Here is a 13848-nt window from a genome sequence, read left to right on the forward strand (position 1 = left end):
CAGCGTGCTTTTGTCTACGCTGCTCCGGCACTCTGGAATGCACTTCCTCTTTCGGTGAGGCTGGCACCATCCCTCCTCCGGTTCAAATCGCTGCTGAAGGCTCACTTTTACGACCAGGCATTTTTAAATCCCTGACTTTTATTATTTTATTATGTGTCTTTTTATTGACTGTAATTATCTGCCTTGTTGTGCATTTTATTGTTGACCGTGTATTGTTTTATATTGTGTTTTTACTTTTTATTCTGTACAGCACTTTGGTCGGCTGCCATGCCGTTTTTAAATGTGCTTTATAAATAAAGATGGTATGGTATGGTATGGTAAAAATTTGTCTCATTTTGGAATTTCAGCATGCATATCGGGCTGGCTACTCCACCTGCACAGCTCTAACACAACTAACGGATTACTGCATGCAACAAATTGATAAACAACTAATAGTGGGTACAGTATTATTAGATTTTAGTGCGGCATTTGACCTAATTGATCATGAGCTCCTGATTAACTCATTCACTGCCATTGACGACTAAAGTCATCATTTGCATTTTTTTACTGTGTGGGCGTCGGAACGAGCACTCGCACCGTGAGAACAGACATCCCAGCTCTAAAGCCGATCTTCATCCACACACGTCACGTGATCAGGAAGCAGAACATCCATGTGTTAGGAGATCGTTTTGGGCCGCTGCTGTAAAAATAAGTGAGGCGCGAACTGGAAAAGCTTCTGCCGATCACAATTCAACAACGGATTATGAAAGAACGGATAATGCTCGAAACGTGCAGATTCTTCCTGACGTAAGAGGTGAGTCTACTCTTTGTTTTGGTTGTTTTGGTAGTTTTGGCGTCGACATCATCCTAGCGTGCAACGTTCTGTGACCCTTAAAAAAAACAGTAAAAACAGTGAGAAATGCTGGCAGCGAAGGGCTTTTCTGATCAGGAAACAGCTGGCAGCGAATGAGTTAATAAATTGTCAACATATGGCTTTTACTCGTCAGCTCTAAAGTGGATGGAAAGTTATCTCTCAAACGTTTTATTTAATGGCACTCTGAAATTAACTCATTCACATGTGACATGCCGATTTCTGGTGTGTAGTCATGCCAATTACGAACGTTTACAAGCTAATAAATCTCAAAGTACGTGACTGGTGTGGTCGAAACGCCCATCATTACTTTTCATTTAAAATGCAGTACAACATATGTGTGCTGCAGGGCGTAAGGCAAAGCGGATTAGAAAATAGCGTTCTTAGCCCCGTTGACTTGCATTCATTTTTTCGTTCTTCCGGGGACCCTCAAACAATGCTTCAAGCCAACACAAGTAACGCGTGGCAGCCATTTTAAACACGCGTTTGCGCCGTTAAACAGCAAATATGCCATAGCCCTTATCCTGATCCAGGTTCTATTGGAGGTTTCTTCCGGTTAAAAGGGAGTTTTCCTCTCCACTGTTGCTACACGCTTGCTTAGTATGGGATATTTGACACAACAAGTCAGTGACTCGATGCAACCTGCTGGGTTCCTTACATAGGAAATAACTAATTAAAGAGCAAGTCACCCTCAAATCAACTTTTTTTTGTTGATAAACTATATAAATGAGTGTCTAATTGCTCTGTAGACACGTTCAGTCAATAATTTGGCACTTTAGTGCATTTTAGTTAAAATTTAAATATTCTGCCCAAAACTGTCAGCGATGCACCGTCGTCAGGCAAAAACTCTGCACTGCATTTAAATCTGCCATCGCTATTGGCTAAGCGGTACACTAGGATGTTAGATGGTACATTATGATGTCACAATGCCGTGAGTGTGTGTATTTGTTAGTGGCTCCGCCCTCTCGGTCTGCTAGGCAACAGCATTCGTTGTATTTTTCAAACAGGAAGTGGGAGTTGAGTAAGAATCTGGCAGGGGGTGACTTGCTCTTTAACATAATGAACTGAATGTTTTCGTCGTAAAGTGCCTTGAGACCACTCTTGATGTGATTTGATGAATAAATAAACTGAAGTGAATTGAAAGGCAACGCTGATTCGTAACGATAAACACACTAATGACAAAATACTTACATTTGTAACTGTATTTAGACACCCGAGGTCTTCTTTGACCTCTTTCGTCTATACCCCTGAAGAAAGCATCTGTAAGTCATCTGCCACTCCAAGTCCACATTAATCTCTTCTACATCTACATAGAACTTATCTTTTAAGTTTGATTGAAGATCAATAAGAATAGCAACACATAAATGTGTAATAATCACCAGAAATCTCTGTGGTAAAAATATACTGTTTTTTGTTTCTTTCACTCACAATATTCACATCTGTTCTGCCTGAACTGTTATGTAATTTAATCCAGATCCTAAAGCGTAACCTGTTTCTGCTTTACTGAAGTACTAACATACGCCTCTTCGGATTTTCAAATCAAAGATCATTTTTTTCAAAAGACACTTATATTGCATATTGGTACAGCCTTTTTTCATTTCTGCCACACCATCAGCACCACCGGTCCCTCTGACCACCACCAGCTTATCCAAGAGAACGACGACTGATGCAGATGGAACCTGGGTTTGAACCAGCAACCACCCGGTCAAAGGGCAAACGGCTTACCCCTGATCCACTGCCCCCCTGTCATACACAGGTACAGTGTTGATCAGAACAAAAAGCAAAAAGAAACCTACCTACCACTGTAAAAGGTGCTGTGAAAACAGGGTTGTGATATTTTGATGTGGAGGAGTTGCTAATGCTAACGGTTAGCTTCTACTAGCCAAGATGTTCCTGGTTGTTTCCTGGACGCTAAACCAACAACGGCCTTCCCCGTCGCGAGACAAGATGGGTGAGTCCATGAATGTTAAGTGACAGTGTGAAGTAGTGATAAGCGAGTCAAGAACAAATCGTTCAACACTCGAGAATCACTTTAGTGACTCGTGAATCACGATTCACAATCACAGCTAACTCATTCACTGACTGACTGTTAGCAAACTAATTTAATCTGTAGAAATATATCTAGTTTATCATTAAAACTGTGGGAAATAACAACAGTTAGTTTCTTTAAAAAAGCATCAACTTCCCAGTCTCCTTACAGGAACTGCCATAGGTCTTCGAGTTGCACATCACACTAAATATGTTTGGAATAGGTTTTAAGTTTTTAACTGTGTTGAGTGAGCTGATTCTATTTTACATCTCGGTGTACTGCTGTAAGCAGTTGTGTTTGCCTTATTTGTATTTATCATTTTATTTGTGCTTATTATGATTTTCTTTTTGCTGATTTTTGTGTTGACGAATGATTGCAGCACCTAGTGCTGTGTAACTCTGAGCCTTTCACATCTGATCGGAGTGTGTATTACTTTGCTTAATGTTTTCTTGTTTTAATGCTTGCCATTTTATTTTGGTTGGATTGAGACATTGCCCTTATGGCCACTGAGATGATTGCCTTTCTTGTTTCACCCTTATCTTTTATTTGGTTTTGTGACACTAAACCACTGTGGGAGGGCCGCCCCACACTATGGTCCTGTAAAAACAGCTAGTGTGATGTAGATGTGAGGATTTTCAAATCCTAGAGTTTCACCATCTATTTTCTATCAGACGTTAATGCAGCAGATAGGTGTAGGAGACTATTCACATGTTCAATCTACTTGAAACATTCAAAATGGCTGATTATAATTAAAATAACATTTAAAAAATGTTTTTTCAGTCAACCACACCTTGTTTGGGAATAAGCAGAAAATGTTTAAGCTAACCGTTAGCGTTAGCAAAACCACCACACAGCAGAACTCCTCCAGGCTTGTGTTATTTTTGGAGATAAGAAACCCATGTTCCAAGTCGGTGGTAGAGGCGCGTTGCTGTTATCCAATCCGGGGCGAGATGTCCAAATATCAGGATATAAGACTCTGAACTGTGGTCTGAGGCTCAGCTGTGATGTGGGTACATTTTAGGTCTGAGACGCGGTGCACCGGTATATTTTTCTCCCCAGAGTATGACACATAAGGCATTAATTCCTACTACAGACTACTGCAAATGTATTGATTTAACAAGTGAACCACTCCTTTAATGTTTTAAGCAATAATGTCGTGCAATGTTTAGCACTCAAGTGTATGTGTTGGGGAGGAGTCTTGGTGACACCCGCGCCATGTTTCAGTTGAGTATCTAGACTGAGTTTTTTTTTTGCTAAGATCTGTTAGCTGCGGCAGGTATCTCCTACCAGGTTTATTCTAAAAGTTAGAAAAGTTAGTACATCCAACTCTCTGATGTTCTCTTTAAAATCTGTCCGGTGATAAGTGAGATGTTTCACCCACGCACACAGAGACTCAGGCAAAAAAATTATCACCCGTCACCAAAAGGTAAAAGGCAGGCGATAATTACTAACATCAGGTACAATCTATGTTGGCGTTCATACAGATTATAATGCAAAGCAAACCAAACAGTATTTTTAATGCACTGTAAAATAAAATATGAGAAATTAAAACCATAACTGTTCAGCTCAGATAGTAACGTTTCCTCAGAGGTTAGAGAAGATTTGTACTATCTAAAAATAGGATGGGAGGCAGATCTTTTAGTTATCAGGCTTCTCTCTTGCGGAACCAGCCAGCTTCAGTCCGTGAGGCAGACACCTTGTCTACATTTAAGAATAGGCTTAAAACATTTTTATTTGATAGGGCCTGTGGTTAAAATCTGATGTTAGCCTAAATCTGGACAAGTGGGGGAGTAGAGGGAGGTGGAGTGTACAGTCGGTAAAGACGACTCTCCCTTGCCCTGCCTCCAACATGCCTACATCTAAAAGGCTAGGTTATCCAGAGTTATCTCTGTAGTTATGCTGCTATAGGCTTAGACTGCTGGAGGATACACTGACCACTTTTCACACTCTACTGCTTTCTTCTACAATCTGCTCTTTAACTGTATTATTTCCTGCTATTTCAGCTGTTAACTTTATTTTTTCTCTAAGTGTTTTTCTCCCCAGAAGAAGCTACAATGATGTTCTGCTGAGTTGTGGTGGCCTCATGGAGGGGGCCATCATCTAGCACACTGTTGTTAACCACTTAAACATTCTCCCTCTCCTGATAATAACTTTTTACTTTCCTTGACGGTGGATGTGCTACTACTAGTTTATCTGTTTAATTATAGATCCACTAGGATAAATACAATAAAGTTTATCTCTCACCAAACAGAATATTTACTAAGAAATCACAATGTAACCATAGGAACACTACTTGGTGTGTGTGTGTGTGTGTGTGTGTGTGTGCGTGCGTGCGTGCGTGCGTGCGTGTGTGTGTGTGTGTGTGCATGTGTGCGTGTGCGTGCTCTGTCTTCTCCATCCCCAGTGAGTCGTGGAGGATGGCTGCTTATACTGAGCCAGGATTCTCTGGAGGTTTCTTCCTGTTAAAAGGGAGTTTTTCTCTCCACTGTCGCTACATGCTTGCTTAGTAAAGTCTGTTGCTGTATAGTCACTGACACTAGTCAGTGACTTGATGCAATTTGCTGGGTTCCTTATATAGGACACATTATTTCTGATTGGCTTAATGAACTGACCTGAATTGGAATGTTTATTATGTGAAGTGCCTTGAGACGACTCTTGTCGTGATTTGGGGCTTTATAGATAAACTTGAATTGAACCTGAATTACTGCTGTCTCAGGTAAAATCCCAGTTAGGTTGATCGTTTTGACCTACATTTTTACACCTAAGGGACAGTATCGACTCATGGAGTCATGATGTAGTCGTTTTGCTGCACAGTTCCAATATTAAACTTGTTTCACATTAATTAAAGTGAAATAGATTCAGAACACTGAGATCCGGATGCAATCAGTAAAAGCAAAAGGAATGCTCATTTTCCAGGTTTTCAGATATGCTTCCCTAAAGAAAAACAGCAAATGGGGAAAGAGCAGAACAGTCCAGTCTTTGGTCAAACTGAGAACTCACTAATGATGCTGGGTCTGCCTGCCACCTTTACCACTTGGCTTTGAGGTCAGCCTGAAGGCAGAGGATGATTGGAGGGGAAAATACCACACGGGGTAGCAGAAAGTGCAGCAGCAGTGGTGGTGGTGGGGGGGGGGGGTTGAATTTGCAAAGTTTCTATATGAACTCTCTGAGCACGGCTCTGGGAGGCCAAACTGCAAAAAGAAATTGGTCCACGATGGGATTGTGGCTTTATTGGTAGTTTTAGACAACATTACGGTTTCACACAGTATTACCAAATCATCATTTTAATTGATAAAATGTCTTAAAGCTAGTGAGATCAAAAACCAATATTCATATCCATCTAACTGCTACTGCCCGGCAAAGAGCAACGTCTCCACTTGGATGCAACTAATAGCTATGAATGTCCTATTGGATCATTACTGCACGGGTGATCATTTTTCTGCTGACACAGCAAGTTATTTAACCCCAACGGGTGCAATGCGTGTCCACTCTCTTCTGGTGTAAAGTAATAACTTTCTGAGGGATTATATTTGCATCTGTGGCTTGTTAGATGCAATAGTGCGACGTTGGTGCTTAAAGGGTTATTTTATAGTCCTTCTAGTTATAGTTCAAATTATTGAGGAAATTTCTTTTGGTGTTTCAGCCAAGAATTTTCATGTGGGTGCATCCCTACCTGAATATACTGAATGACCAGGTTATTCCATCATCCCTGACGCCACGGGCATATTCCAAGACGAGATTTCTAATTGTCTCATTCTTAGGAGAAAAAATAACCTTTTCCATCTCAGCTTTGACTTGTGTGGAAGAATAATGCACCAAAACACCTACAACCACCAACTCCAAACAAGAGCTTGTGGTAACTAATCTCACATCACTGTGGCAGAATCCCTGATCCAGAACAGGGAGATGTGATAAGATAAGGACTGATGGGAGTTCTCAGGTACTCCTGATTACCTTGATCCTGGGCATGGTGACTGTTGGAGGTCGTGCTTTAGCCACGAAGCTGTGCGACGAGCCTCTATCCACCAGGTGTCTGGTGTAGGGCATGTACAGGTGACCACTGGCTCCAAACACAAAGTCCTCTCGGAGGGCGTCCACTAACATGACAACAACTCTACTGAACAGGGGCTGAGGCAGGCGGGTCGAGTTGGGAGAGCCTCCTGAGATGTAGGAAGACGTTTTAACAGGTCATGGTAGAGAAGAGGGTGAAGGAGAACAGTGACCGGTGAGCTCACCTGTCTGCGGCTCCGCTGGCAGATCCGACAGCCGGCTCTTAGATGGCAAAGCAGACTTGACAGGAACCGGAAAGAATCCCCGCAGGAACAGGGCAACGCCGAGCACCTCAAATACTAAAATAAAAGAAGCGAAAATCGACGAGCGTACTTTCATTGTGGCGGACACTTTAAAGCAGGATGAACTTCTCTGATAATACTAACATGACGCTAGTTGGATACGCGGGAACGCTAAAACATCATAAAAACGCTGCCAAGCGTCAGACTACAAGGCTATCTGTACCCCTCAGCTATAAAGCTAGCATTAGTGTCCGTATTTGCAATAAAAGCAGTTATTCTAGTTAGCGATGTAGCCTGTGACACTTCCGCATTGATGACAACAAACTACGGCTAGCGCGCGGAGCCAAACGACACAAATCCGCCTTTCCCCTTTACAATAGACATCATCATCGTAGACGCGCTTTCTAATGGAGCTGGCGTAGCAGCGTGCCGCCATCTTGGATGGGTCTCCATTCGCTCCCAGTACGTTCATCATTTCTATGGTTAAAGTTGTTTACCCAACTAAACAAACACATTCAATTATGCTTAGCACAAAATCATACATACGGTATGGCATGATAATGAAAATATAAATATAATGAAATAAAATAAATTAAAATATAAAATCCCTAAAGGTAGGCTAAAAAAGTCAACAGAAATCCCTCGTGATCGGGTTTCAATAGTACGCTGGTTGTTGCAATTATAGGCTTCAAATAAACGGGCATAGATGCTTACTCTGTGTTGACTGACTCCAGCTGAGTTCGGAGAGTGAGGAACCCACCCAATATGGCCGTGACGCTCTCCAATGGCCTTGTCAATCTTCAGGATTTTCCTTTCTAAATCGTTAGTTGTTACCACTGACATACAACAATAAAAATTTCAGTTAAATATTTCATTTAGGAGACACACCCAGCAATATTTGAGAAGTGAGATCATGTTTATTGGATTTACAGAATGGGTGCAATAATTGTTTAAAGAGCAAGTCACCCCCAATTAAACTTTTTTTGCTGATAAACTAAATAAACGAGTGTCTAATCGTCCTGCAGACACATGTAGTCAATAATTTGGCACTTCAGTGCATCTTAGTTCAAATTTAAATATTCTGCCTAAAACTGTCAGTGTTGTGCCGTTGTCAGGTAAAAACTCTGCACTGTATTCTAATTTAAATCTGCCACCGCTATTGGCTAAGAGGTATGCTATGATGTAAACTGGTACATTATGATGTCACAATGCTGTGGTGAGCCTGTGTGTGTGTGTGTGTGTGTGTGTGTATTTGTTAGCAGCTCCGCCCTCTCGGTCTGCCAGGCAACAGCATTTATTGCATTTTTCAAACATGAAGTGGGAGTGGAGTTAGAATCTGGTAGGGGTTGACTTGCTCTTTAAACAAAATTAGGTGCATAAATGTGGGCACCACAAAAATAAATGAACTCAATATTTAGTAGATCCTCCTTTTGCAGAAATAACTCTAAATGCCTCCTACAGTTTCCAGTGAGAGTCTGGATTCTGGTTGAAGGTATGTTGGACCATTCTTCTTTACAAAACATCTCTAGTTCGTTCAGGTTTGATGCTTCTGAGCATGGACAGCTCTCTCTAACTCACACCACAGATTTTCAATAATACTCAGGTCTGGTGACTGAGACGGCTGTTCCAGAACGTTCTACTTGTTCCTCTGCATGAATGCCTCTGTAGATGTTTATCAGTGTTTAGGGTGGTTGTCTTGTAAGATCCAGCCCCGGTGCAGCTTCAGCTTTGCCACTGATTCCTGGACAATGGTCTCCAGAATCTGCTGATATTGAGTGGAATCCATGCGTCCCTCAGCTTTAACCAGATTCCCAGTCCCTGCACTGGCCACACAGCCCACAGCATGATGCAACCACCACCATGCTTTACTGTAGGTAGCAGGTGTCTTTCTTGGAATGCTGTTATTTTGCCTCCATGCATAACGCTCCTTGTTCTGCCCAAATAACTCAGTTTAAGTTTCATCAGTCCACAGCACCGAATTCCAGAATGAAGCTGGCTTGTCCAGATGTGCTTCAGCAAACCTCAAGCAGCTGTTTGTGCTGTGGGTGGAGAAAAGGCTCCTCTGCATCACTCTCACATGCAGCATCTCCTTGTGTAAAGTGCGCTGAATAGCTGAACGATGCACAGTGACTCCGTCTGCAGCAACATGATGTTGTAGGTCTTTGTTGCTGGTCTGTGGGTGACTCTGACTGTTCTCACCTGTTACAAGCCAATTTACCGAGCTAGCTCCCCTCTTCTAGATTTTACTAATATCTCAGGGTTTGACTTGTAATCGGTGTAGTGAGCATGGCATCTAGTTACCAACAAACACCCTTACTCTGTAGAGAGTTGATTAGCAATCACCACATTACCCATGCAGGGCTTCTAATTCTGACCAAAATTAGTTCAAGCAGACACAAAGGAAGACTTCAGATATACTCCAACCCCCTCTCTATTCCTACTGGCTCATTGAATGCCATCAGGTACACTGTAGCAAGTTCCAGCGGGTCAAGACTCAGAAACAGTGGTCAGAAACAAGGGTCACAGGAGGGTCAAAAGTACAAGAGTTCAGAACTTGCTGTCAGGGACAGAACTAGGCAAAAGGTCAAGAGGCAGGCTGGCTTCTCTGGTTCCACCCCTGGTTCCACCCCTGGCCCCACCCCTGGATCCACCTCTGGCGGGAAAAGAAGGATTGGAGCAGAGTGAAGACAGCCCGTTTGAACCCAGAAGTCCTCCCAGGAATGCTGAAGGAAGACCTACAATTTGCTACAAACATGAAGATTTATGACCTGTGCTCTCATGTAGAGTGCTGCATGTAATGACCTGTGCTAAGAAGAATGCTGTATGTAGAGAAAATGATACCAAATGTCTTGTGTTGAGCAAAAAAGTGTGTGTCTGGTAAATGACCCCATGACCTCTCTGTCAAGAGGTAATGATATATGCCTTTTACCTTGCCTAAGCTGGCCCAGGAAGGGTATAAAAGGGTAGCTCTGAGAGAGCTGGGGAGATTCGACAAGCAGCTGGGGCATACGACAAGAAGAGACAGAGCAGATTTGGGGAGGTCATCCTCCGTCCTCTGGACGGAGGACGACAGGTCAGTTTTTTTGGAGAGAAGCAGAGCTAGACGAGATTTTGAGAAGTTTGGGGCGATTCTCAGAAGACCGAGTTGGTGTAAATCAACTCTTTATTTCTTAGTTAATCATTAGAGCTAATTCCTCCTTGGGGGAAGCGGTTGTTTTTTTATATTTACTCATTTTTGTATTTTTTGATTTTGTAATAAACTTTTTTGAAAAAGAAACATAATCCTGATTCTTTCAGGTTTTCTCTAAAGCTTCACGGTTGGGGCCCTGACCATTAATTGCAAAGAGGTAAGCATATTAATTATGGGTTCCTGAATTATCAGGACTTACTTTACGGTTTGTGACAGATTAATATAAAGAAACCTTAAGATAAGAGGAGCTTGCCTCCTCCCTCACCCGCGAGTAACGAGTTGTCTTAAGGATGATAAAACCAGAACATTAGTGGTTAATTTTGGCTCTGATTCGCAAGTTGAAAAAGTCTCTATCAGCGCTGGAGGGTTGGATTAATTAAATAAATTGATAAATCTATGTTAGCCTGATCAACTAACAAGAATCATTTTATAGTTACCAACCACCCACATAAGCTGATAGGGGCACAATTAATCCAAATAACCCAAAGAATTGCCAGCCGGGCCGGCCTCCCGCCGGGCTTCGTCCCTAGTATCTAAACCAAAGATAACGGGATTGCTTAAAAAGAAGTGGGCTACTACAAAAGGAAAGTCTTGCATATCATTTCACCTTTAAAATAGAAGATATGATTCTTACTTAGGAAGTCCAGACCAGGGTCTAGTACGATAATACTCACCGACATCCCCACCGAACCCTGATAGATGCACAGTCTCATAAGTTCTAACGGAACTGGGTTTTAACGGAACCGGCAAATGGGACGTGCACGCAACAACACACTGTAATAAACTGTTACCTTTGTGCTGAAGGAACAGCTAATTCAACCGTAGCAAAGGGTGGTATTTAGCATCTGATATCATTTCTAACCTGAGGATGGGATAAGTTTAACCAGCACCTCACCTGTTGGGTGGATTGCTGGTCACAGAGGAGACCCCTAGAGGCGTAGAGCTCGTTTGCGTTCCTCGCATCGAGAAACAGATTTTATTCCAAATACAGGTGAAAAAATGAAGATCCCGACGCAGCGGGCCACACACACGATCAAAAAACGTAACAAGTTTCCAGCCACGTGCTCTCGAACCTTCTCTCCCCATCCTATTTAACTCCTTCCTTCTCCCCCCTCCCTCTTCACTGCATGCTGTTGACATTAGCCCAACGTTGCCCCTCCTTGCTTGTCAGGGGGAGCAATTTTATCGATTATAAAAGTCTATGTCTTGTTTGGATAAACCGTTAGCTGGTGCACCTGGACTTTCTCCAGAATGAACCTCCTTGCCTCCTCCACTTCTCTGGAGGTCAAAAGGGTTTCCACAGAACCATGAGACCGAAACAGCTCGGTGAAGGCAACTAGCAATTCACGACTTCAGGGGTGATAAGAGGCAAGGCTGTAGGGACACACACACACACGCACACGTGCGCGCGCGGATACACCTTGGGGAGCCTAGAATTGATTTCACACAATGAGAGACATAATCCAGACTTAATTCCATACATTAGCAATCCATACAAAAAGAACGAAAGCATGGAATTAGAACCACGACACAGCAAGAACACACCTAAGAAATCCATACAACATCACCATTCTTCGCTGCTGTTCGTCTGAGATGTTTCTTGTTCTGCCACTTGGAGCCTTAACTTGAACTGTACCGGTGGTCTTCCACTTCCTCAACATGTTCCTAACTGTGGAAACAGACAGCTGAAATCTCTGAGACAGCTTCCTGTTTCCTTCCCCTAAACCACGGTGGTGAACCATCTTTGTTTTCAGCTCACGTGAGAGTTGTTCTGAGTCCCTCGTGCTGCTGCTCTTCAAAGAGGAGGGAAACTTACAATCAGTCCTCTTAAATCCTCTTTCTCACAACTGGATTCACCTGAGTAAGGAGGTCAAGGGTCACTAAGCTTACCAAACCGATTTTGAGTTCCAATAATTTGTTCTAAAGATTTTGAAAAGCAATAAAATGACAACAGTGTCCAAATTTATGCGCCTGCCTAATTTTGTTTAAACCACAATTGCACACTTTCTGTAAATCCTATAAACTTTGTTACACTACACACATCACTGTGTGTCACTTCTATATGTTTTATTTAACTGAACTATTTTATCATAACAACCAATGATTTATACAGGAAAATCATGAAGATTAACAAGACTGCCCAAACTTTTGCATCTCGCTGTGTAATATTTTAACAGGTGCCTGTGTTCATGTTATGGTGCCCTCTCCTGGTTGAAATGAAAACACACATAAAAACACCTAAAGAGACATCATGTGTACAGATGTCCTGCTACTTCATAATCTAAAGTAAAAACTAAATGATCCTGAGGTTTAGCTTTACCTCTTGAAGTAAAAAAAAAAGCAAAAGGCCCTGGTAACGGTATTCTCAGAAGGGTTCAAGGCCCTGCTGATTGTGTTTACACTGACATGAAAGAGAAAATTTGAAATAATAAATGTTTTATTTTATGGTGAATCAAGTGGAACAAACACAATAAAATGACCCAGTGGGGATGATTTTAAACATAAACATTTAGACCCCACTGTCTTATCCCAGTAATACATCAGCAGGTTGGCCATATTTGTAGGGGACCCGTTGGCCAGTATGGTGGTGGAATGAAATATTAAACAGGGTAAGAAGTTTTGATTCTGTGGTGTAAAAACTATTTCAATCTTCTGTTGTTGCTTGATCATCGGACAATAAATGTAAAATATAAAAAGATGTTTTTCAATTTTAGGAAAATCAGCTAAATTATACTTTTGTGTTTATTAAAACCAAAAATGTGTAAAACATCATTTCTGAGGATAGATTTTAGGGTTTTATTTACTAAATTCAAGAGCAAGTCACCCCCTACAAGAAACTCACTCCACTCCCACTTCATGTTTGAAAAATGCAACAAATGCTGTTGCCTGGCAGACCGAGAGGGCGGAGCCGCTAACAAATACACACAAACAGGCTCACAACATCATTTGCTGTGTCTCAATTCAGGCTCTGCATCCTTCGAAGGACCCGGTCTACTCGGCCGACGTGGGCTGGGTCCTCCGTCGGCCGGGTAGACCGGATGTTAACGGCTGTGAATTTGGACCGGCCTAGCCTTCATGAATTCCCGCCTCTCCCTCGGCGAATGTTCCGTCGCCTAGCAACCGTGGAACCGCTGAGCAGACGGGAGAAGGAACTTTAAACGATGGAGCTCAAAGTTTTATTTAGATCTTTAATCATTTCCTTGACTGTTGGAGAGCTAATTCGGAGAAAATACGTTCGACTAGCTGAGCCTGAGCAAAGATGTGATAATAGTTTTTAATACTTTCTAAGGGTCTTAATTTGACCAAAACTGATTTATCACCTTTTAAGACTTTAAGACCCAGCGGATACCCTCTAGTAAACAATTCTCATTTGTAAACAAAAATAAAATCCAAGAGTTTAATGCAGAACTGATTTTATTTAGATATTTCTTTTATATGTACATGTTTAATCTTTATTAACCATTTTTTCTAGCAAAGTAAAAAGCTG

The 13848-nt window shown here is 42.0% G+C and overlaps 1 protein-coding gene across 2 annotated transcripts in view; it reads right to left on the reverse strand.

The window, feature by feature from the left end:
- The window catches only part of pigg (phosphatidylinositol glycan anchor biosynthesis class G (EMM blood group)), a 209385-nt gene extending 201600 nt beyond the window's left edge, over nucleotides 1–7785 (reverse strand). For both annotated transcript variants that reach the window (XM_015953332.3, XM_054737951.2), the window contains exons 1-2: nucleotides 7115–7785; nucleotides 6834–7039 (exon numbers count right to left, since the gene is read on the reverse strand). In XM_015953332.3, the coding sequence (XP_015808818.3) occupies nucleotides 6834–7039; nucleotides 7115–7268 (360 nt within the window). In that variant the 5' untranslated portion in view covers nucleotides 7269–7785. The remainder of the gene's footprint in view (nucleotides 1–6833; nucleotides 7040–7114) is intronic.
- Nucleotides 7786–13848: the final 6063 nt, after the last annotated feature.

Source organism: Nothobranchius furzeri, chromosome 1 (genome assembly GCF_043380555.1).
Source record: "Nothobranchius furzeri strain GRZ-AD chromosome 1, NfurGRZ-RIMD1, whole genome shotgun sequence".
Classification (NCBI taxonomy): Eukaryota; Metazoa; Chordata; class Actinopteri; order Cyprinodontiformes; family Nothobranchiidae; genus Nothobranchius; species Nothobranchius furzeri.